Source organism: Epargyreus clarus, unplaced genomic scaffold (assembly GCF_041222505.1).
Source record: "Epargyreus clarus isolate Ecla_fem2 unplaced genomic scaffold, WU_Ecla_fem_2.2 ptg000034l, whole genome shotgun sequence".
Taxonomy (NCBI): Eukaryota; Metazoa; Arthropoda; class Insecta; order Lepidoptera; family Hesperiidae; genus Epargyreus; species Epargyreus clarus.
Genome location: NW_027332239.1, coordinates 14,326,000 through 14,350,610, shown reverse-complemented (window position 1 = coordinate 14,350,610; position 24,611 = coordinate 14,326,000). Strand labels below are relative to the sequence as shown.

General features: G+C 34.4%; 1 protein-coding gene across 2 annotated transcripts in view; it reads left to right on the top strand.

Annotated features, from left to right (window-relative positions):
- The first annotated feature begins 12,998 nt into the window (after positions 1–12,998).
- Positions 12,999–24,611, top strand: part of Tre1 (Trapped in endoderm 1) — a 34,380-nt gene continuing 22,767 nt past the window's right edge. For both annotated transcript variants that reach the window (XM_073091471.1, XM_073091470.1), the window contains exon 1: positions 12,999–13,252. In XM_073091471.1, coding sequence (XP_072947572.1) covers positions 13,153–13,252 — 100 coding nt within the window. In that variant the 5' untranslated portion in view covers positions 12,999–13,152. The remainder of the gene's footprint in view (positions 13,253–24,611) is intronic.

The window sequence follows — 24,611 nt, the reverse complement described above, 5'->3', positions numbered from 1 at the left end:
AGAACTTGCCTTGCATGACTAAATAAGTACTCAATCCCTCATTCAAGCAATTTAAGCTATTAAGCGCCGGTTTGGGCTGAGCTTATGTCATAGCAATTACTATGCGTATGCACAATGCACATGCAGTTTATTCAATTGAATTCAACTCAACTGTACTGCAAGCGAAACGTTAAACATTTATTACATTGCACGGTATTTCATTCAATCGGATTGTTTAATCATCTCCGTGGCTAGCAATAAATATGATTGATTTTACTTAGTTTAGTCAGAACTTTACTTAGTTATATTCTGTTTGGAGTCGTTGTATTGTAATTTTGTTTAGTCGCGCGCCACCGTTTGTCGAGGGTGGTTGTGTCGTGTAACTCGGTCTCGTTCCGAACTGACTTTACGTGTTTGTGTTCAGCGTGTGGAGTATATTGTGGATTATTTTGTTTTAAAGTTAAATTTTGGTAAGTTTTTAAATAATACTATACAGTTTAAACCAGGGTTTATAGTAAATTAAAAGCAGGACTCTGAATTTGTACTTATTGTGAAAATAAATACTTAAATCTGCAAAAGTTATCCCAAATCTTACAAAACCAGCTCAACGCATGGTAGTCGTTTTCTGTGGTTGGTTACTAAGTTAGTTTATTTTCATGTTTTATACTTAGGATTATAAACATGTAGGATGAACAGAATTTATTGATTTTATTTACTTTGCTTAAAAATAATCATGTACTCTCCTTTACAAAATATGTATTAAGTGGGTAGATGTAAAAAAATGCCAACATTCATGTAAAATAGCCAAATTATACAATAAATAAATATAATATTCATGTAATTTAATAAATGTAAATCCTACAACTTAATTTTCTTTAAAAAATAATAAATGCCGATTTCAAAATAGGTAGATGCTGTAATCGTACAAAAATAATTATAGATTTTAAAAATAACTCTTCCAATTAAGCTTGCCGACGATATTTCATGTTAAAGTGAATCGATCTTCTAAGTGTTTGTGTAATAATTCTCATTCTCTTTTGATACTAAAATGTATTTACATCTCCAGTTCCTATTCCTCATTTTTGAAAAAAAAATTGAATTGTAAAACTTCTCAATATGAATTTACTAGTAATATGAAAGGACCATCTGTTCCTCATCTCTGTTCTAAAAATCCCGAATTATTAAACTACTCGCATGACGTAAACATCTAGTGCAAGTCAAGAAACTGTTCTTTCGTACAAGGCCGTTCCGGAGTCCTGCACGGCATGGCACGCTTCACGTGGCAGAGCTTTGCCCCTTGCCACTATTAACTTTGCCCGAAAAAAAAAAAAGAAACACCCGCACGCGCCAACAGACCACCTGTCGCTCGTCTATTGTCAAAATTTACTCATCGAAAAAATACAGCTGTCAATTTCTCCCGCCAAATCTTGCACTTTATGTGCCTGACGTCAAATTACCACCCGAAGTGCCAAAAAAAGTTTTATTTTTATACAAACAGAATAACCACACACGAATCTTGCATTTTTTTGTTTTAGCACTTGCGGTTTTGCATTGTGGCATACTAAAACTATAAGATATCTTTGTAGTTCTATTGCGGTAGGGCCATCGCCATACGTACTCGTATGATCTCGTATTATCATGCTCGTTTGTTACTTTAACAAAAAAAGTTGATTATTAATTTATTATTACTACGCAAGACAAGATCGTGTTCAATAATACCTAAACACGATTTTTTTAAATTGAATAGACTTAATGATGAATAGGCTTAACAAATAGACAACAAAATATAAAGTTAAAGATTCTCAAATGTAAACTATGAGTCTTTTAAAAGGATGACGAAGTATTTCGCCGAAATGAATCCTATACAAAATCAAGGCTAGTAAAATCTACTAACTAAACTTCTAATCTAATAATTTCCGGAGATCGTTAACCATTGTCACGTGATTGACGGTTGCCATTGAAGTGCCATAAATTAAACTTCAATCATTTTACAGTATTTTCCCGTAAATTAGGTTGATCTCCGCTCTCAAGTCGATGTTTAAAAAAGTTTCTATAGCCATTGATCTTAATAAAACGTAGTTAGAATATATTACAGTAAAAACTTATAACTAAGTTAATAGAAAACATACACGGATATAACCAAACTCCTCAGCATTGCGACTACAGATCGGAGCTATTCCAAGACCATTAGATTCTCATTCCTAGAAATATGTCCAGGAGGGAAATTGAAACAAACGAAGTGGGTTATCGCGTGGCCCAGTGCGATTGGCTATTTAATTGCCGGCCTGACACTCCTCAAGATTCGCACACTTATCGCGGGTCACGGGGTATCGCCATCTTAAACTGCGCCCCGAATTGGCCTATTGTAAAATTAAGTTAGGTTGGTATCAAAATTGTGACCAACATACTATTACTAACATAAGAAAACGAGTAGGCATTTATATTCCACAGATTATGGGCTGGTTTAACATTTAAAATATTGCAATATTTCCACATTGATAGCCTTGGTTTTTGTTCTTTATTGAAATTATACATATGAGTTAAGCAACACAAGATATCTTACGTAGGGCCAGCCACGGTAAACTTGCCTTCTACCTGTAATTCAATTAAAGTATACACAATAAGTGTACAACACTACCAGGAGACCTTAACCCCATATTTTGAAACCCCATGGTTCCCAAGTTTTACATGATTAGATAATTTATTGTAATTAAAATATGTTTCTTAAATTAATTAAGACCAGATCCAAGACGTTTTACAAACCTTTATATTAAGTGCGAATCGCGACGAATTAATAAGTTTCAGATTCCTAAGGTCTGTCATTGATCAACTTTAAATAAACTTAAATGGTTACATGCGTGAGTTCCTTTGCAAATAATACATAAGTAGTATAATGTTTGTATTATGTCGGCGGCTGTTGCCACAAAGTGAACGTAAAACAATAATGACATGTCAGATAAAGCTGAATACAGAAGTAGCGGCCACTTCAACACGTAAACACGTCTGACCCGAGCATGACATTAGAATAATTTTATCACAGATTTATGACGAATAATTGAATTGATATCGGCAGAAAGTCAAACAACATGTTGCCATAACAATACGTTATTTGAGCACATTAATTTAACATGAGCTAACATTTAACTCTGGTTAAGGTTTTTCAACATGAAAACCATATATTTAGTTGGGGTTAAAATTTAAGTATAGTCCGCGTAAAACTGCTAGTCCGCTCTGAATATAGAAATGAATCGCGTCGCCATAGCAAGTTGTATGACTACACCTGCTCGCAACAACTTCAGAGCGAGAACAGGCGAAAACTATACCTACTTACAGGATTTTTTCATACATCGTTCAGTTAGTCTTTTAAATGTTTCTATGTGTTGTAGGTAACACATATTACGCATCTGGATTGAATTATTAGTAATTCATGATTCGATTAGTGATTTCATTCTAAATCCAAAATGGCGAACGAATTATTTTTTATGCACCCCTTCTTAAGGGTATCAATGACGTCACTAAAAAGCTTGTTTAAAGTAAAATTAATATAAATTTATCAGTTTTCTATTGTGAATAAGTATAGGTATGAGAGTACTTAATGTTAAAATGAGATCCTCTTTTTTTTTTTTTTTTTTTTTTTTTTTTTTATTATAATATAAGAGTAGCAGACGAGCATGCAGTCCACCTGATGGTAAGTGGCTACTGCCGCCCATGGACATCTGTAATCAACCCCAGATAGGATTAGATATTCCTACCTGAGGTCGGCCACAGATGCGCCGCTACCCCTGAGGACTAAGCTGGAACGCCTCGGAAAAGTCTGTCTCCCTTACCACACCCTTCAAACCGGAACACAGCAGCGCTTAACACTGCTGTTATTAGGTAGAAATAATCCTCTTGCCTCTTGGCTTATGTATTTCTCAATCAAACCAGGAAGATTTAATAAACATTAGATTTCACACAAAATTTGATTGTCGTCATATGTTGAACAAATAAGCGGCAAGGTAAGGCTAACAACATAAGTCATTAGGCATCGTGTCATGGCGTTGTTTCAACGCGTTACGTCAATAGCCCAACACTAATTACTGGATGCATAACTGGCCTAGATATCTAACGAATTAACACATATATTGTTTATATTAAAGGTATTAAAGTGGTATAGTCCGCGGCAAACTGGTAGTCCGCTCTGAAGTTATTGCGAGCAGGTGTAGTCATACAATTTACTATGGCGACGCGATTCATTTTTATATTCAGAGCGGACTAGCAGTTTTAAGCGGACTCTATGTAACTATGTATTTCTTCTGGTGCCTCTCTAAAGTCCAACTAGTTGGGTTGGCTGTCAGCTTTGCGTTTTTCCTTGTTAGTTGCAAATAAGAAGAGTCTTGATCTCTGTCTACTCCCGGTTGTTCCACAACCACGACCTCCTTCTACGACCGGACCTACTGTTCCCAGTTATTTTTTCCCATAAATATAGAATTCGTTTCTATTGTTCTAGATAGGCGCCTTTATGTTCTTTGATGATTTGCAAAAATGAACTCCTCATTGTTTTTTTTTCTTTTTGAATACGGATATGCTCTATATGCTCAGTTTGCACTATTATTGCCGCCAATTGCGCCTGGGCCCAATCCTGTCATAACCCACTTACACAGTCAATGGGTATCAGTTTAATTTTTTTATTTATTATATTTTCCGGCACTTCCGGAGTGCAATCCGTTGATTTATTTTTCGAAGTGACGTAGTAGCATTGAATCCTAAACATTCACAATTTAATTCTTAAACAATAGATTTTCGCTTTCGACGCAAGCTTTCGACGTCTATAATGATAAATGTGCCTTTAGTCTTAACGTCACGATTTCTAAAGAGAAATAAATCAAGCAAGACAGTGCATTAAAGTTATTTAAAGTTGAATAGTGTAAACATTCGGCCTTTTATCCCATTAAGAAAGTTAAAACACACTGATGTAAACAGATGTGTTAGTAAAAAACTTGACATATTTTTAGATGATATCCTGTCAAATTGATATCCTTTTAAAAAGCACCGGTTAAGTCAGGTAGATGAGAGAGGAACTTCTAAAAATATCGTTTGCATCATTTTTTTCTTTATTGAAGATATTATTTATTATTTTATACTTAAACAACTTCACAACAAAACGCTTTAGTTTCTTATTTTACTACTTTTAGTAGAATTTTGTAGTTAGAACTTATTATTTGAATCTAAAATTATTTTTTCTTCAATAACTACTTCAGTGAGTATTAAAATCGTAGCTACTAGTAAACACTCGATTTAGTTACAAGCGGGCAATAAACAGAATTTATATAGATACTTATTCAAATTTCAAAAACAATCATTTACGTTATTACGCTACACATCCGTCGTAATATATATGTTTTCTTAGATCTTCTCTCAAACTAGGCACATTTGTTTTAAAATATCGGCCGGACGCAAAAAGTGGAGAAATAAAAATGTTGTTTATGGCGCGCGCTGAATGTTGTTTCTGTTCAATTGAAGAGATCAATTCGTCTTTGGGACTAAAATACAAGCACTTGTGGGTTCAGGCGGGCGTACGCGCCCAGCTGTCTACGTTACGTCACGGTTTCACAATCGACCATTTTGTTTTTACCAGACCATCCTCTTCTGGAGATTAATAACTGCAGCTTGGTTCAAATTTAGAACTATACTAATGTTGTATGCGTCGAAAATGATAAAAAGTTTTGTATTTTTAATTTTTATAACACTTTTATTTAAACTCAATGTTGTTACTTAGGTATAGTTATCGCCAAACTGCTAGTCCTCTCTGAAGTTGTTGCGAGCAGGTGTAGTCACACAATTTACTATGGCGACGCGATTCATTTCTATATTCAAAGCGGACTAGCAGTCTTACGCGCATTATAATATTGAAAAAAAAAGTGTTTTGAATCCAGAAAGCATAAATGTGACGTACATTCACAGGAAATCATCAGGGAATAAAAAAGAAGTGCGTTACTTTTCAGTAACATTGTTTTTTCGAATTTATGGTATTCCAACAGGACAAAATTGCAAATAAATAAGGCTGAGTAATTGATTACTCAGCCTCTCATCAAATAAATCCAAAAATCAAAAACTAAATAATATATTTTGACACCTTATCAAAAGTTAAAGATATCGCCACTAAAAACTGATAAACCAACAATAAGCACGATTGCAATATTATGTAGACATAATGCATCATTTCCTTTCCCGAAATTGTGATGCAAAGATGATTCAACATCGAATCAAGGTAACAACGAACTTGCTCACACCCTCATGACTCAGGGAATGATTTTACCTTTCTACTTTGTAACAAAATCCACTAATTGGGTTCTCTACATGATTCAGGAAAGGTTTCCTTTTTCCCCAGACCCACAGTATGCTCATTAGCGAATGTGTCAAACGGTAAACCTTTTGAAAGCAAAACACTGAATCATGGAGTAACGGAATTTTGTCAATAAAGTTAAATGTAACTGTTACCTGTTACCTACTTGTTTCCATAAGGAGTAAGTAATACGCACTTGGCCAGCGGTGTACTATGGCCTAATCCTTCTTATTCTGAGAGTAGACCTGTGCCCAACAGTGGGACAGTAATGGATTTTACGTTCATTTTAAAAGATGAAGTCGAAATAACTATTTCATTCTTGAAATGTAGAGAACTACCTTTGACTTTTATAATCCGGACCAATTCGAAGTAGAGCACCTTTGAATTTAAAATCCGAAAAAAAATGGTAAAAAAATGTTAGTAACTTAGTTATTTTTTTTATTGTTTACCTTAATTTCTTTGACTTACCTACTTTTGTCGAATTTTGAAAACCAACGCGAAATATTTCTTAATGATATCTATTCACCCTTAATTCTTCGCTCCCTCTGCACGTTCTTAAGTCCCCTCGTGCCTTGCCACTATTTCATTTGTGAACAAACAGGCGACCCTAGTTCCAGCTCGACTTGTTTAGGAAGTCAATAAACTATGCTGATTTATTGCCTAGGATGGGATCTTAGGCCGATTGCACACGTGACCCACTGCTGGGCTAAAAACTAACTAAACGCATTGCTGAAGTAACGAAGTCATAATTTCGGAGTAAGATCCATTGCAAAGGATGTCGTAGTAACATACATAGTATGATCAGAGTCAATGAAAGGTTTTCTTCAGATTCGAATCCAATATCCTTACCATGAGTTTTTACGTTTTGAAAAATATGACTGTTTTGGTATTTGTTTACGTATTTGCCCATACAAATTCCAATCAGCGCCCCTAGCGGATTGTATAGGAACTATAGTGTCAGTAACATAACATTAAATGTCTAAATTGACAAAATAGCGCTTTATGTTTTGTCTCTCATTTTTGCGAACATGTGAGGCAGACAAAAAGACTTGAGCACTTACTTATTGTTACGTTTACTCAGTCTACTGAAGTAAACGGAACAGAATAATGGATTGAGATTGTGGGATGTTTTGAAAACTCATGTTAAGGGTACTGCACCATTGTAGATCCACGGTGACCACTGGAGTATTGTGAAAGGAACAGGGTTATCACCACTTCAATCGGTTCCAATATAGACTCTATAGGCATAACTATAGATTGATATTTCTCAATGAACTTTTCAATATGCTATATGCCTATTTTATATTTGTATATTTAATACTATATTATGCATTTTAGCGGACAGATAGCTCTCAATGATTGACATCAGTAAGAATGTATTTCTTTAGTATATCATAATTGTGTTTGCTGAGTATTTCAAGAATTCAATAAAATATTAATAATTCTGATTCTGAATGTATAGTGAGTTAGATGTAAAGGGTTAAAATCGAGGTTGAGTAAATACCGAACGGGAATCACGTCATAGAATACTTTATAGTCCGTACTGAATCACTGAACTAGGAATCATGAGTGTTTTAACAAATAACAGCTGAATTGCATGAAATGTTGTACAAATGTAGGTATAGTCCGCGTGAAACTGCTAGTCTGCTCTGAATGTAGAAATGAATCGCGTCGCCATAACAAATTGTATGACTACACCTGCTCGCAACAACTTCAGAGCGGACTAGCAGTTTGGCGCGGACTATACTAACTTTAGTAAACCACTGCTAGATTTGGAAATTTACACAGGCGAGCATGCAATCCGATGGTAAATTGTAACTGCCGTCTATAACAACTGTAAAAATGATTATTTTAGTTTTAATAGGATTGAAATTTTGACTTGAGCTTGTCTACAGATGCGTTGACGACCCGTGTGGCGGAGGCGTGAAGCGAAAGATTGCCACAATTGCCAATATTTTTAAAACTTAATATTTTTGTAATTGTGGGTTTTGTTTACCTTTCATAACTGTACCATCTTTAGCAAGGTTTTACAATTCGCTAATTTCGTCGTAAGTTTAATAAATAACATCAGACAACCCTATAATAGTGACGTGCGATGCGGATCGATAGCCCAGACCTGTTAGCAAATTAGTGATGTCCGCAAACAACATTCGATAGAATTTAATTGACGGCAGTCATTACCCCGGGGCGTTATTGCCATAGTTTCTGATTACGGAAATTGTTCAATTTACATTATTGCTACTTATAATGATTATTGACACGTATACTGCGTCACTATTACATTCTATTTGACAGATCTGTTTAGTGATGTCCATATTTCTTAATCGATTCGATTTTCGTTGTAAATTATGATGTAATTTATTACCTACAATAAAATACGACATTGTTTTACTTAGACTTTTAATTTAAGAAATACGAAAACTTATTGTATTCGTTTTATACAAATTTATCTGTTGGAGTTATAACTATGTATTTCAAATATGGTATCAACTATGTTTTATTGGTATAAAATGATATTAAAACGTTTTATTTTTACTGTTTACGTGGACTTGGCTTAAAAATATATGACCTAACTTTAATGATACTTATACAAAATTAAAGTTACATAATGGTCCCAGATTCCTGTACACAAAAACACCAAAATATAAGTTTCTAACGATAGAAATTCTCCAGGCCTCCAATTATAAGTACTGTTAGTCTAAGTCAAGTTACTCATAGTCTTCAAATAAGAATACGCAAAATGTTTCTGCTAACTTTAATAAGGATGTGATGTGGCTAAGTGATCGACAGGCACTTAAGGGAACATCGTTCATTAAGCACTCCATTGTTTATCATTTGTATGCATAGTTGGGACGTACCGAGCTCTTTCATCAAGGTCCTTAGTATTGGTTGTGGGTTTATAATATTGTCAAAGGTTCTACCTCGTAATAGTATGAACGCTTGTTGAAAATTCGCGGTATTTTGAATGTCAACACCACAACAGCTTAATTCGACAAAGAACCGAATGAAAAGTGAAATTTGCTACATTTTTAGCTACCGATTTTACAATTGAAATTTATATCCTATTGTTACAACAGTTTTGCTAAACATATGGTAGGACCACAAATTTCACATTACCTTATTTTTGTTTTAAATTATTATTTAACCGACCGAGAAAAAAATAAACGCGGCCAAATTTGATTTAACTCTTATGTTATTTAATTCTCATAGATTATATTTAATTACAAGATGTTAATTGCATCGATTTTAAGAAGTTTTTACCCGACTGCCAAGGAAGGGTTATGTTTTTCGCGCGTATCTTGTATGTTTGTCTTTCTTTATTTGATCCGATCTAACAAACGGCTGGATGAATTTCAACAGTTAAAGTGTCATTATATTTGTCTCAATGACCCGAGTGTCCTTAGATAGGTGTTAGTAAAAAAAAATCAAAATGGCGGATTTTTGGCGCGAAATAGTAAGACATTTAAAAAAAAAAGTTAACTGAACCTATCGAGTAGGGTATCAAATGAAAGGAAATTAAACGGAGATTATAAAAACATATTTGTATATATATAAAACAGTAAGGTGACTGACTGACTGACTAACTAAATGACTTTTTCATTTTTCAGAAATCAACGTACAGCCTAAACCAAGGACTTTACGGTTCTGAAATTTTGCACACAGGTTCTATATATAGCTTGAATAAGTACTAAGAAAGGCCTGTTGGAAATTCTACCCTTAAGAGGGTAAAATAGGGGAAAACAGTTTTTTTGAAATCCTTTAATTTTGAAGCAACTACTATAAAATTTTGTATTTGGCTTTCTGGATAGGAACAAAGACGCACTTATTTATCCCCCTCCGAAAAATCAACCCCGTAGAGGGTAAAATAAGGGTTAAAAGTTCATTTGAACAATCGTCAATTTTGAAGCAAACACTATGACATTTTGTATCAGGCTTGTTGGATAAAAATAATGAAATGCTACCTCTAATGAGGTAAAATAATGACCGAAACTTTGATTTACTGAAGTTATATATTTTATAGACCGTAAATGGTGAATTTTTTCGCGAAATAGTAACACATTTTAAAAAAGTTAACCAAACCTATCGAGTAGGGTGTCAAAATAAAGGAAATTAAGAGGAGATTACACATACATTATATAATATATCTTATATATAAAATTCTCGTGTTAGTTACCGTACTCCTCCGAAACGGCTGCACCGATTTTCACCAAATTTTATATACATATTCAGTAGGTCTGAGAATCGGCCACTATCTATTTTTTTACACCTAAGTGATAAGGGTTGTTCATCCTTAACATTTTTTTATTTATATGGCAACAACGTTTGCCGGGTCAGCTAGTACATATATACTCGTATATACACATCGAGATGACTGTCTGACTAAATGAGAGAGTTGATGTGCCAGAGATCAACGCAAAGGGAAACCGCTGAACTTAAGCGTGCTGGAATTTTACACATAGGTTCTTTATATAGCGTAAATGAACACTACGAGGATAAAATAAAATAGGATAATATTGTTTGAACATTTTTTGTTTTTGAAGCAGACACCTACTATGAAACTTTGTATTTGGCTTTCTGGATAAAAATAATGAAATGCCTATTTCACTGCTTTTGGAAATTCTACTTCAGCCTTTTTGGTGCAGTCGGGTTTTTGATTTTTTAAATTAATTACTTGTTTCCGAAGAAATTACTATGCAGACATGTGCGGATGAAGTAGGACGCGAAACCAAGCGTGGAAATCGGAAAAAGCAATAACAGTTAAGTCTGCCGAGAAAATGGTTACATCAGCGAACAAAAACTCTTCTGGTTAGAACAGTCGTGCACTACATATAACGGACAGCTAATCTTGCGCTTGCTAGTACGAAGGCCGGCTCCATCAATGCACGTCACGTATGTTTTACGATTTTAGGCACACCTAGATATTTGCGGAGTAAAAAGTAGTATACATTACTTGTGAACAATGCTCTATTTTTAAAATAGCCCCACATAAATCAATCTAACTAGTTATTTCCAAAATTAACTCGTATATACAAGCAAGTCCTCACCTGCTTAGATGTTCATCTATACAGAAATATTATCTTAAGTTGGAACGGAAAAGTAAATACATAATTAAGTATATCTCCTTAACTTAACTCTACGAGGCGTTCCAATTAAAAAGAAAACCCTAGCTAAACCCTTCAACTACCAGCATACAGGAGAGTCTTAACACTATTATTATAAAGCAGAAAGAAGTGTAGCGATGGTGCCTCCGGAGACACGGAATCGCGAAAAGAAAAATGGCAGTTACTTTGAAATTCTATTCAGACAGAATGTCTATTAATTCATACAGGTTTATAGTACATCTGAACATAACTCAGTAAGCAAGTGGGTAAGCACAACAATGCGTTGAATGCTCCCCTTAGCCATGCGCTCGGAAGATGTATGCAAATGCATGCAGATGTGAAAGACAACTTGGTGATTTCCCCTCTCGTGAGATGTGTTATAATATAGAACATTAAAGTTAGAACTATGTCAGATGCAGTGACAGAGTTTAGGAAAGTTAAGTTGCTCTTAAGTTGACCTCTACTATCGTTTGAGAAACTGGTAGCTTCAAGCCCGTTATTAATCATCTATCGACGCCGGGTTATGTGGGATTTTTACCGCACTAAAACCCCCCCGGTGGCCGTCCTCGGCGCTTGGTGGCGAACTCCGTGATCTCCGATGGAACACAGCCGGAGTCCTCCGAGCGCGATGCCCCAATCGGGCTCTTCCCTAGGGGAGCAGTTTACGCTCCTCCCACACACCTAGTGTTTACCACGGTATGCGGCCACACACACCGACGTCCTTCCTGGGAACGTATTATACCTAACAAAGATCGACATTTGACAATGTCTGATTACTCAGACGTCCATGCGGCAGTGGTTTGAACAACTTTACAGTGGATTAAGCAGAAAAATAGTAACTTCAACAACTATAATTCATGCAAAAGATGCTAATGGGCAATCCGCTTTAACCAACTAAATGTTTCTGTTAACGAAGTTATGAATCAAAGATCAGAAATTGGCTGTTGGATGGATTTCAAATTATACAGGTATAGACGCCATTTTTCTTTTTTTACTGGTCTCCGCGATCGAAATATTAATCATTCGAACCCCAGGTAAAATTACCGACCCTTGGTATATGTGAATGATCTAGTTTTGGCTTAAGACGTTGTGCAATAAACGGGATTTAAAAAAAATAAAGCAAAAAGCGTAACGTTTAAGACGGTTTTGTAACGAATTAAGCATTACGAATCAATTTATATCAGCAACGAATACGTAAATGACAACCTTGGACTGTTTTGGAAATCCCGTACAAAAAGTCTAATTTTTGCCAAAATGCCTACCTACGGACCAAATTTACACTAGTATAGTCCGCGTAAACCTGCTAGTCCGCTCTGAATATAGAAATGAATCGCGTCGCCATAGCAAATTGTATGACTACACCTGCTCGCAACAACTTCAGAGCGGACTAGCAGTTTGGCGTGGACTATAACTAAAGCAATGATGAATCAACCACGTTTAACTTAGACTATGTTGAATTTCCAATAGATTTTGAAGATATTAAAGTAAATTAGCATTTTTGTAACGTCACGATTTATGTGTGTGAATCTTCAAGATATAATTATCAGTGTAAATATAGAAAATAAATTGACGGATATTTTTTTACAGGTAAAACCGTCCTACCCAGAACACCTCAGACCACAATGACTACAAGTTAAAAATCAAACACCAGTTTATCAGTGGTTAAAATGACAAGGAAACGTTCAAAGTGTATCAGTGAGGTGCCAGTGCTGTGTTAGTTATCGATAAGATTGGATTGTCGACACGATGGAAATGCTCAACTCGACGTTGGCCACGACGTACCCGCGGGAGGCGACCATTATGGCCGCTGTTTGCGCCTGCTTCTTCAGTTTAGTGGGCGTTGTTGGTATGTATTTTTGTTTTTTAAATCACCATGTGTAATATAAACCAGGACGTCACAGCCTGTGTGCCCATGATAGGTAATGCTTTCGAATAATGGTAGTGAATAACATAAATCATACGAAAGTTTTCTGGTAATGGTATTGCATAATAATATACTTTCATAGAGTAGTAGACAAACTACATTAATATGTAATAAATATCGCAGAATACGATGATTTAAGACAAATATTTTAAACAATAAGTGATACATAAATGTGGATTACTCACCGAGATATTTTAAACCGACAATTACAAATGTCAACACCTAAAAGTTTGTGGGCGAGATCAGTACCGTGACTCATGCTACGCTATTTTAATAATTTTAATAAAAGACGTCTGCAATTGTTATCGTATTTTAAATAGTTTTATCGATGCGATTGTTATGTTCTGTTTGTTATAGAAATAAATTTATCGACAATTTAGACGGAAAAGTGCGTCACTAGGCACGCGCAAACGAAAAATACGTTTAAATTGTTATTTAAATATGAGATACGGGTTATCGTTCATTCGGATTATATAGTGTTTACTGAATTGATTAACAAATATAATTGACCTAGAAACGGGCCATTTACGTAGATTCGAATGAGGAATTGATTACGTATAAACTGACTTTGAACTTATTTTCGTCGAGTTTTTTATCCCTGTGTAATCCTATGTATATCTTTCCTGTTCCCTATTTTTGTATATAATACCTAAGTGAATGAAAATATCTGCTATGTCGGTGTGTGTGGATTAGTTAATATTATGACAGAACCAAATTTCATCTGACTTTCTATTACGACAAAGTATTTAGACCTTTTTGAACAATCAGGAGATACCTTGTTTAAAAACCATACACTTTATTTAAGTGCGATAAAAATCAATAGGTATACGTCAAAACAGCAGGAGTGCAATATAGGTATTACATATCTAACACCATCTAATATTTAAAACGAATATAATCCGCATTAAAAATGCACGCGTAAAATGAAAACTTATTAATTTATTTACACAATCCCCACTGTTTACATTCGCCTAGTGTGCACGGAAGATCTAAGATGTTGCTTTTGCATCAATATTGAAGTAGATGTCGATTAGAATCATACGGATTTTAAAATAATCTTCAGATCGACGTAAAGTTGTATCTTCAAAGAGCACTTTGAAGAATAGATGTCCCAGTTCAAACTAGATCCGCGTTAAGGTGGGCACTGACCATGTGCATGTGTGCTACAAATGAGTAATGAGCACATACGATACTAGGCCTATGATACGTTTAAGAGTAATTCTTGCGGCTCTCGAAGTTTTAGCGCAATTATATTCCGTATGTTAAGGTGGGTACTGACCATGTGCATGTGTGATACAAATCTGTAACAAGCTAATTAAAGCGTAATCTGTAAGAATTATCGCGAAGATAAAAATATTTTTTATCTTAAATTTATCGCGATCTCCAAATCTCTGTTTCTGTTCTATAAGAAGACAACTCTACAAAGTAATTAGACAAAATGTTACAACCACAAAATAATTTAGACATAATCTGAGAAAAAATCTAGATCTATGGTTTTCTTTTATGTAATATGTTCTCTTTATTTAGACAATACCTAATTTTTTCTTTATTTTTCTTTCTTTTATAACTCATACGTTTAAAGCATGTTGCCTTTTCTTGTGCACATATTATTTTTATTATAAGAATTAATGCTGCCTGCCTAATAATCAATGTATTATGCAGTGCTAATACTCAATTGTTTGATGCTAAAATGAAAATTGTATGCATGTATGATGCAGACCACCCGGCATAAATAAATGTGTGGTCCATGACTATAGGTCAAGATTTTTGCGTTCTAAAAATAGCAAATGACATATACTTAAACACAGTACATGATATGACCACCGCCTAGGTATATTCTAAAATAAATATAGTTTAAAGAACTAAAAAACACGCTTTTATGTTAAAATCAACTAAAAAGCAAAAAATAATCTTCAATTAAGGAACAGTAAATAGTATCATTGTGGAAAAAGTGTGGGGTGCTCCATTTATCAGGTTCGAAAAGCGCCCCACACTTTTTCCACAATTATACTATTTACTGTTCCTTAATTGAAGATTATTTTTTGCTTTTTAGTTGATTTTAACATAAAAGCGTGTTTTTTAGTTCTTTAAACTATATTTATTTTATTATTTTTAGTATTTGTTGTTATAGCGACCACCATCATGCATCGTTTGTAAAAAAATTAAGTGTCTATCTATTACGGTTTAAGAGATAAAGCCCTGTGACTCACGAACAGACAGCGGAGGGTTTCGTTTTATCCTTTGAGTACGGAATCCTAAAAATCATTCTACAAGATGGCATTATAGATATGTTTCAGTACATTTGAGTTATAGGGAAATAATATTATTATTTTCCAAAGCTAAAAATCAATCTAGTAACTTTGCCTGAACGCTCCATAAGGCGCTTTCTCTCGCCTCGAAAATCGTTAATCCTGAGGATATTGATAAGGACAATGGTACAAAATTATTAAAATCGTGTATTATCATCGGTCCTCAATAAATCTGCAAAGTTTGAACGAAATCTGGCCGTTTAAAGTGGGTCAAAATCGCGCCCAAAGAAGTCGGTTACAAACATACAAACAAACATACAGGTGAAGCTAATAAAAAAGCGTGTAATTAGGATTCATTATCAACCTATTACTATAGGTATATTTATTTCGAAAATTTGACTACAATTTCGTATTAAACTGTAGCAGATAGGGTTGCCACCTGTACTTTATGATAAAGTATAGTACGATATTTCAGGGGACCTACCACCATCTTTTAAAAACCATTATAGTTCAGGAAAGTTTTATTTCCTCTTTAAAACAGTACAATATTCCGTCATACACAGTTGAACAAACATAAACCCTATTAATTTTTCGCTTATCCATTGTATAAAACCAACTGAAATTGTCATATTTTGCTTAAAAAGTTAAATTTCCTGCAAAAAAAAGTAAAAGTATTACTATAATAATATTGTTTTAATAGATGGTAGTAACCCCCCAGGTAATTCCTCTATTGACAGGTATTTATTCACAACAGTAAAGTACACGAAAATACTTTATTTCGCATGATTTATCGTTTAGTAGAGCTATTAATTTGATACAAACTGAAAAAAGCAATAAAATATGTTTTTAAACATGTTCATAGAGAAAGACTGTACAAAATTTTGATACATTGTACTTTTTCTTCTTACCTATGATAACCAATATACCTACTCGTACTTTATCAGTAAAAAAAGGTGGCAACCCTAGTTGCAGATCTTCTTTAGGAATACTAACAGATTGTTAGTTATTATTCATTATAATTGAAGGTTGTAGAACCCTATGTGGTTAGACTCCGGCGGTAGCATCGCCACACCTCCAAACAGCAGTGTTAAACGCTGCTGTATGCTGGTTTAAAGGGTGTGGCAAGGGAGACGTACTTTTCAGATGTGTTCCAACTTGTCCTCAGGGATAGCGGCGCATTTGTAGCTGACCTCATGTAGGAATATCGAATCCTATCTGGGGTTGATTATAGATGTCAATGGGCGGCAGTGGTGACTTACCATTAGGTGGACTACATGCTCGTCTGCTACTCTTATATTATAAAAAAACCTGTAATTAGTAACTACATTACAATTTAGTTTGTTGTATAGATCTCTGCATGATTTTATCTATTTGAATCCAAGATAATTATTATAGACCAATATTAATTACAGTGTAAAATATTTAAGACAGGGGATTTTCTCTTAATAACAATTTTGGAAATAAATTATAGTTAGGTACTTGAAAGATTTCTAGAAGATTCTTGTACTACTATAACTAATGTCTGTGCAACACACACAGCCATTAGTCACCATAGATTAGGTTGTCACTCGCATCGAGTGTTAATACAGCGTCTGCATTGATGGATACGCGAGCCACAGATCAAGGTATCTTATAGAAATATGTGTTATAGGCCCGTCTATCTGTAGTTTTGAACTAAACTCGGCTCAACTTCGAAACCACCTTTTTAACAATTTTAACTCAATATTACCTACGTTATTTGACGGGCTTCAATTATTTTCTTCAATTCAATTTTCTTTACGTTCTAATTACGCAATTAGAAAAATAAATTATACTGAAATATTAACTATTTTCTTCTCCCATAGCGGTAAAAAGCCAACTTAACAAATCGAAAAGTAATGAACTAAAAAATACAGAAAATAAAAAAATGTTCAGACGACCGCATTCCTAAATTTTTCCCCTTGTTTTCTTCGAAGTCGCTTAAAATACAATTATTAATCTAATTTACTTATTTAACGCAAATAAAACTATATTTTAAGGTAAGTAATTATTTTAATGTTTAAACATAATTTACACACAGGGCTGACACTTCTACAGTTCATACTCTGTACACTTCTGTGTAAAAGCACGTTATTATTGATCTCTGCGTAGTGGCATATTGTCGTACATCGAGTCGCGCTTTCATCGTAAACAAACCTTTCAACGCCTTCCCCGAATGGATTGAACTACGTCATAACTCATAACGCATTAACGCACTATTGTATCACTACTTTTATGTAGAAGAAGACCAGATGTACGTAACGCAATACTTGTAGCGGTAAAATACACTTTCTTCTGTTCTAAGGAGTAGTGGATGGTATGTTTAGGTCTAGGTAGTTATTCGAAAGAAGTTTTTTTTTATATAGAAGTAGTAAATGAAAATGCAGTCCAACTGGTAGGTAGTTAGACGCTTGTTCCTGTAGTTCCGGGACTAGAATAGGGCTACGGTTTCCCTGCCTGTCGTAGGAGGCGACTAAAAGGGGGCTTCCGGGGTTGCGGGCGGCAAGAGTGGGAGCTCAAACCCTCCAACAAGCGACCCCGGGAAGGACGGCGGTATGTGTGGTCGCATACTGTCGTAAACACTACATGGTGTGGGAGGAGCGAAAACTGCTCCTCCAGGGTAGAGCCCGTTGGGCATCGCGCTTAGAGGGCTCCGGTTGTGTTCCGTCGGAGATCCCGGAGTTCTCCAACAAACGTTGAGGACGGCCACCGGGGGGGTTTTAGTGCGGTAAAAATCCCACATAACCCGGCGTCGCTCCCACGTCGTCGGGTAACTTTTGAAGGTTTCCCCCTCGAGAAAAAAAAAGGTAGTAAGACGCTACTGCCACAATATAGACATTTGTAATCAATTCTAACACTGCTATAAGGAAAAACTATTAACGCTGGTACCTCTGGACTCGAACCATGAAGGGCTCTACCACTAAAAGTATATGTATACCTTGTATACGCAATTTATGTCATCATTCTTATCCAACATATTATGTAAAATTGGTAATTGATAGTAATTGGTAGTATGTAATGTTATGTAGGCATTTTTTATCTGAGGGCACAATACAAATGAAACAGAAATTGTGATTTTTTTAACATGACATTTACAGTAAATGAACGCTTCGCATTAGTTCACATCACTTGTTTGACAAGCGGATTAGATATGTCACGGGTTATCGACACTGTAAATCGATATGTAAACACACATGATTAATACTCGTGCAATATGATACTTACGTAAATTAATGTGCATTTACATTAATTATCCGAGAAATTAACCATATAAGTACATTTTGTTGCTAGCTTTTTGTCACCTTTTATCATAGATTAGTAAAGATACTTCGCCGCATTGAAATTGAATGAAGCCACAAACGGCTTATTTTAGTAAGTTCTTATTTTGAATTCTTGACAAATAAAAACATTTTTAGAGAAAATTTAAGAATAAATAACTAATACTGCGTAATTTACGGCATAAATTAATAATTATTTCAAATATTTTAGGGACATTTTAGCACGGAGACGTGGCAAAACTTTTTTACGCAACTATTTCATTTCTCAAAACTGGGTACATTTTCTTGTTATTCTGATTACGCACTCCTAGCGTAATCTTTGCTAATCTATGCCTTTTATAGTATTGTTAATTTCTAATGTCCAAAAATGGGTTAATTAATATTGTTTATCATATTTCGACCGCTGATTTGTAGGAATTTTTTGAATTTGTTTAACTCCATAAATGGCATCGTTTAAAAATATTAAATTATAGTTTTAAATGGCAAGTATTATTTTTCGCGCCATTTGTGTTATCCGTGATGGCATCGACTAAAAATATTAAATTGTATTTTAATTTGGAAGTATTATTTTTCCTGCCATTTGTGTTATCCGTCTCTACTCAGCATATTAATTATATTTACAATTTACATAGGTATTACATAATAAAACGAGTAGCTGTCAGGCATAGACTAAATATATTTTTCTGTATACACAACAGACAATAAAAATATTTATACTTATTATTTTGATATTAATTTTAACATTACACACACACACAAATCGCGTACTTTTCTTCAACAGATAACTTAAAAGTTATATTTTTCTAAATAGAAAATCCGTCAGTTTCCCGCCAAAGCTACATCACAGATAACATACAAGGTGCATCCACTTCTCGAACAGATAACTTAAAATGTTCATTTGCGCCTACGTACAGCCGACTATGGGCGATTAGCGTTTATCGTGAATACGTCATTGATCCGACCCCATTAGTGTCCTGTGTAAATTGTAAAGTATCTTTAGAGGCGTGATTAGAACGATAATCAGTCACTTAACGCGAACAAGTGTACATAAAATGTTTGAATGCATTAAAAATACTTAAATCAATAACAAAAACACCTACTAAATGCTTTTTAAATTTGAATGCCTCTGGGAGATCGTGATGATCTCCCAAATCGTCGTAATCATCGTGATATCACGATCGATTTAAGTATTTATATTTTTTTTTCAATATATTATATTTGTCAATCTGTTCCTCATTTGTTTGTCATTCCTATTGAGTAACTCCTTTCTCGGTCTTAAAGACAACATTAATTTGCCGAATTACGCATAACTCTTATAGACACGTATATTAGACAGTACGGCAGAACTCTAATAATGGTTCTTGTCAACACAGCTGGGCATAGTGCCTAAAAAATTTAATTTTGATACCATTCGAACTCCACGACGCATAGGAATCTAAATATAGATTTTATTATAATATAATGTTTAACCATTACCCCCGAGATCCGATGCGGTGTGTATCCGAACTGCACACCAGCTGGGTAAACAAACAGCGTTCGAAGTTTGAATTTATTGGACACAGACAACATAAGATTTTCAAGATGTTACATCTTATAGATTAAATTAACGTGTCCTTGTAAATGAACTAAGAAAAATGAAAAAGAAACGAGAAATGTTAAAGTAAATGAAATTTTGGAGAATAAATAACAGCTACTATGATCAAAGTCCAAAGACTACAACAATATGCTTACAATATTAACTATGATTATGTAACTTTTGTGAGCCCTGTGGGTTGACCAAATTAGGATACTGCCTTATTCACGTTCTTCAAACAAGAACCCAAATAAAAAATAAAAAAAAACTTTTTTACACTCACAGCTGCACAAGGATTCCCTATGTGGAGGGTACCCAGGACCCTTTGCGCATTACACCGGTATGGCGATCGCTTCACCACGGGCAATAATAATGATTAAATATGCACTAAATTGATTAATCTATAACTATTATTTTTTCTTACTCTAACGCATTAGGTATAAACCTGTAATGTTAGGTGTAATTATGATTTAACTAAATAAATAAATTAAAAAAATCTTCAGTGTTAATAAGTCAATAGCCTTTGCCCTACGGATGTTCCATCCTCACGCACACTAACAAAGACTCATGCGTGTCATCTTATAAAGATGTCTTTGTTCAGTAGACACGTGACTTAACAAATGGATGGGGCATTAGATGAACAATACGGGCTTGTAAGGATTTAAATCGATATGCGTCCCTATTCAATCTGAATAGAAAATTGAAAGATTAGGTAGCATTTTATTGACCTCTGAAAGAGCATTATCATTATTATTAGTACATACAATAGTAGCAATCAAGTATGAACTTCATCTACGGACCTCATAGATTAGTAAAGATTACTCGCTCCTAACAAGAAAATGTAACCTTTTGACAATTGTCACTGTCAATTATTTTCATGTGTGAAAAATATATAAAAAATGTAATTTGTAGATCATTTACGAATGAAACGACATTTCTTCGCACTTTTTCTTCGATTTCATGTCTTAACTGCGCATGTCGGCATTATTCCGCGTAAATTACAATATGACAGCCATTAAACGGCTGACAGAATTATCAGCTGTTTAAGTCATTTAATGGCTTCCTTCAATTACAAAGCGGTGATCTATACTTATCTATGATGGACCTATAACTTGGTATGAAGTATCTGAGAGGTCACCTTTCTAAAATGGAGTGTTAACTCTTACCTGATGTTATAGATCCCTGCTACGCCACGTCGATATCCTTACTAATATTATAAATCCGAAAGTAACTCTGTCTGTCTGTCTGTTTACCACCATTTCAGTGGTTTAGGCGTGAAGAAGAGACTTCACGCCTAAACCACTGAAATGGTTTTAATGAAATTTTATACAAAGATAGTCTGAGACCCGAGAAAGGACATAGGATAGTTTTTATCCCGGAAATACCACGGTATGGCGATCTAAGATCGATTAATCGGAGAATCGATCTTTTGGACCAAAAAAATCGATTATTTTAATCGATATTAGTGAGGATTGAATTGTAACCTATATATTTGATCAAGTGATGATCTTTAGCAAAGTCCATGAGCCCACGAAGATTTCAGAGTTGGTACGACCAATTTTCGCCAGATGGCGCCACTGTTATTCCAATGAAGGTACGAATTTACAGTTTTATGTGTATTAGTATGTCATATTATTTTCTTTTAAACGTGGGCGAAGCCGCGGGCAAAATCTAGTATAGGAATAAGTCGATACAAAATGTTTTTCTTATATAACTACGTCAGTCTCTGAAATAATTCTGCGAATTAAGGTCTTACTACAAACCGGTAAAACTGTTATTTGTAAGAATTTTAATTTCAAAATGTTTATGTGGAACCAATGAATTAAAACTACTAAGCTGTTACATTCAATAATTACGTATTGTTTCTATTATTCTAATAATATACATGTTAATAATCATACAACCACCCCATCAGGGCGTAAACAAAATAAATAACACGGCGGCCATTCAATTAATTTCCACTTTAACGTGCCGACACTCTTCTATTATTGAAAGCAATTAACTCAGCCCGGGGCGGCCATCATACATAAACATAACAATACATATTTATCGACACCTTTTATACGGAAAGCAATTTAAGCTAATAGTGTATTAGGTCATGGTTTTGGATTCTTTCGTATATATTCATATTGTCTGGTAAAATACTATTATAAATATAGAGCTCCGCCCGATATTAATAATTAATCTATCCAGTATTTTGCTTGCCAAAGATCGATATTTAACAATTTCAGCCTATTTTATTTTTATTTAAAAATTTCTTATTGTCAAATTTCGATCTATGGTTTATGTCTATGGTAGACAAAAATTGTCTGGATCAATTTATTATTAAGGGGCGTTAGATGTTTTCACAAAATCCCCCTCCCTTCTTTCTATTCAAAGACGCCATGTTTAAAAATTATAAAAACGATCACTCCTACATTCGAGACAAATCCAACGATACATAATATAATTAAAATCAGTCAAGCCATTTGGGCTGTAGAGCTTGTCAAAGAATGAGACATACATATTACATACATACACCCCGAATACATTACCCTCCTTCTGGCACAGTCGGATAAAAATAATTCGAGTAATTTTAAATGTGTTGACTGAAACTCACCTTTTATTTATTTATTTATTTATTAGTTGTACCAACAAAGTAAACACTATAACATTGTATTGGATGCAGCTATACAGCAATATTCTTGGTAAAACATTTAGAAAAATTATCAAATAACAATACAAAAATGATGATAAAAATGTGATAAATTGGTAAATTGCATTATTATCTTAAAAATAACAATTATAATGAACAAAAAAAAACAAACATTAAATAATAGTAATAATGATACTGGAAAAATATTAAAAAAATGTAAATCGGCCATTTTAACAACTTTTATATGACTCATATTTGAATTAAATTATAAATATAACATATTACAAATAACATTATTAGGAATCAGAAAATATTCATTATATAATCTTAATTAAAAACAGTGTTTTATTTAGAGAAATAATAACCATACATATATCATTATTATTCGATCGAAGTGCATAGTTTACATCGAACATTCGATGTTGCCATGAGATAAAGGTGCGACCACGGACACTAGTAACTATGTACGAAAACAAGGTTAATTTACATCTAAGGACATTGAAAGACGAACCGTGACAGATAGAAGCATAATTTTGTATGTTTTCACGTCTTTATTAGTAGTATATCGATGGTTTTCAATATTATTGACAGGGACTCGCGTTCATGCGGCTGTATTGTGTTAAATGTAAATACGTTATGAAAATGTATAGGAAAATATTATATTGTCTGTATGAAACTATAAATGTTTGTATAGTGTACCTATATATTTACCAATATTAAGTGTCCGGAGAAACCTTCACTACACCTGATTTAGTCTTATAGTAGCAATTTAAAGCATTGCTCACTATTGTCATTTGCTTTAAACGCTGCAGATACACTTCCGGTGACTTCAGTTTTCAGATACATCGACGCGCTTGTAAGTATGTCCTATTTAAGATTGAATACAAATGTCTATGGGGTACTTACAATCAGACAAACTGCATGTTCGTTTGATATTCATCATCATCAACCCATTAACGTCCCACTGCTGGGCAAGGGTCTCCTCTCATAACGAGAAGGATTAGGCCATAGTCCACCGCGCTGGCCAAGTGCGTATTGGTAGACTTCGCGTACCTTTGAGATTTTTTATAAATCTCTTAGGTATGTAGGTTTCCTCACGATGTTTTCCTTCACCGTTTAAGCAAGTGATAATTTATTTCTAATACGCATAAAATTTTGAAAAATCAGAGGTCTGGGATTTGAACCTCGGTCCTCTCGATCGAGAAGCCGCGTTTCTTAACCACTAGGCTATCACTGCTTCGTTTGATATTGCTGACAAAAAAATACTACGTCTTTTAAGGGAACTTCAATTTAACAGTCAACTGTTACAACAATAGATACATAATACTTTAGTCACACCTTTAGCCTACGTAGCGACTGCCCGAGTTTCTCGTCTATTCTCTTACTCGGCCGTATATCAATTGTTTGTTTCCCCCGCGTAGAGTTTCCATTGACTTTTATGAAAAGATGTGTACATTGAAGTAAGAGTTAGTAAATTAAGGAAGAATTGAATTCTGAAACTTAAAGTGGGTTGTTGACTTGTTGAAAT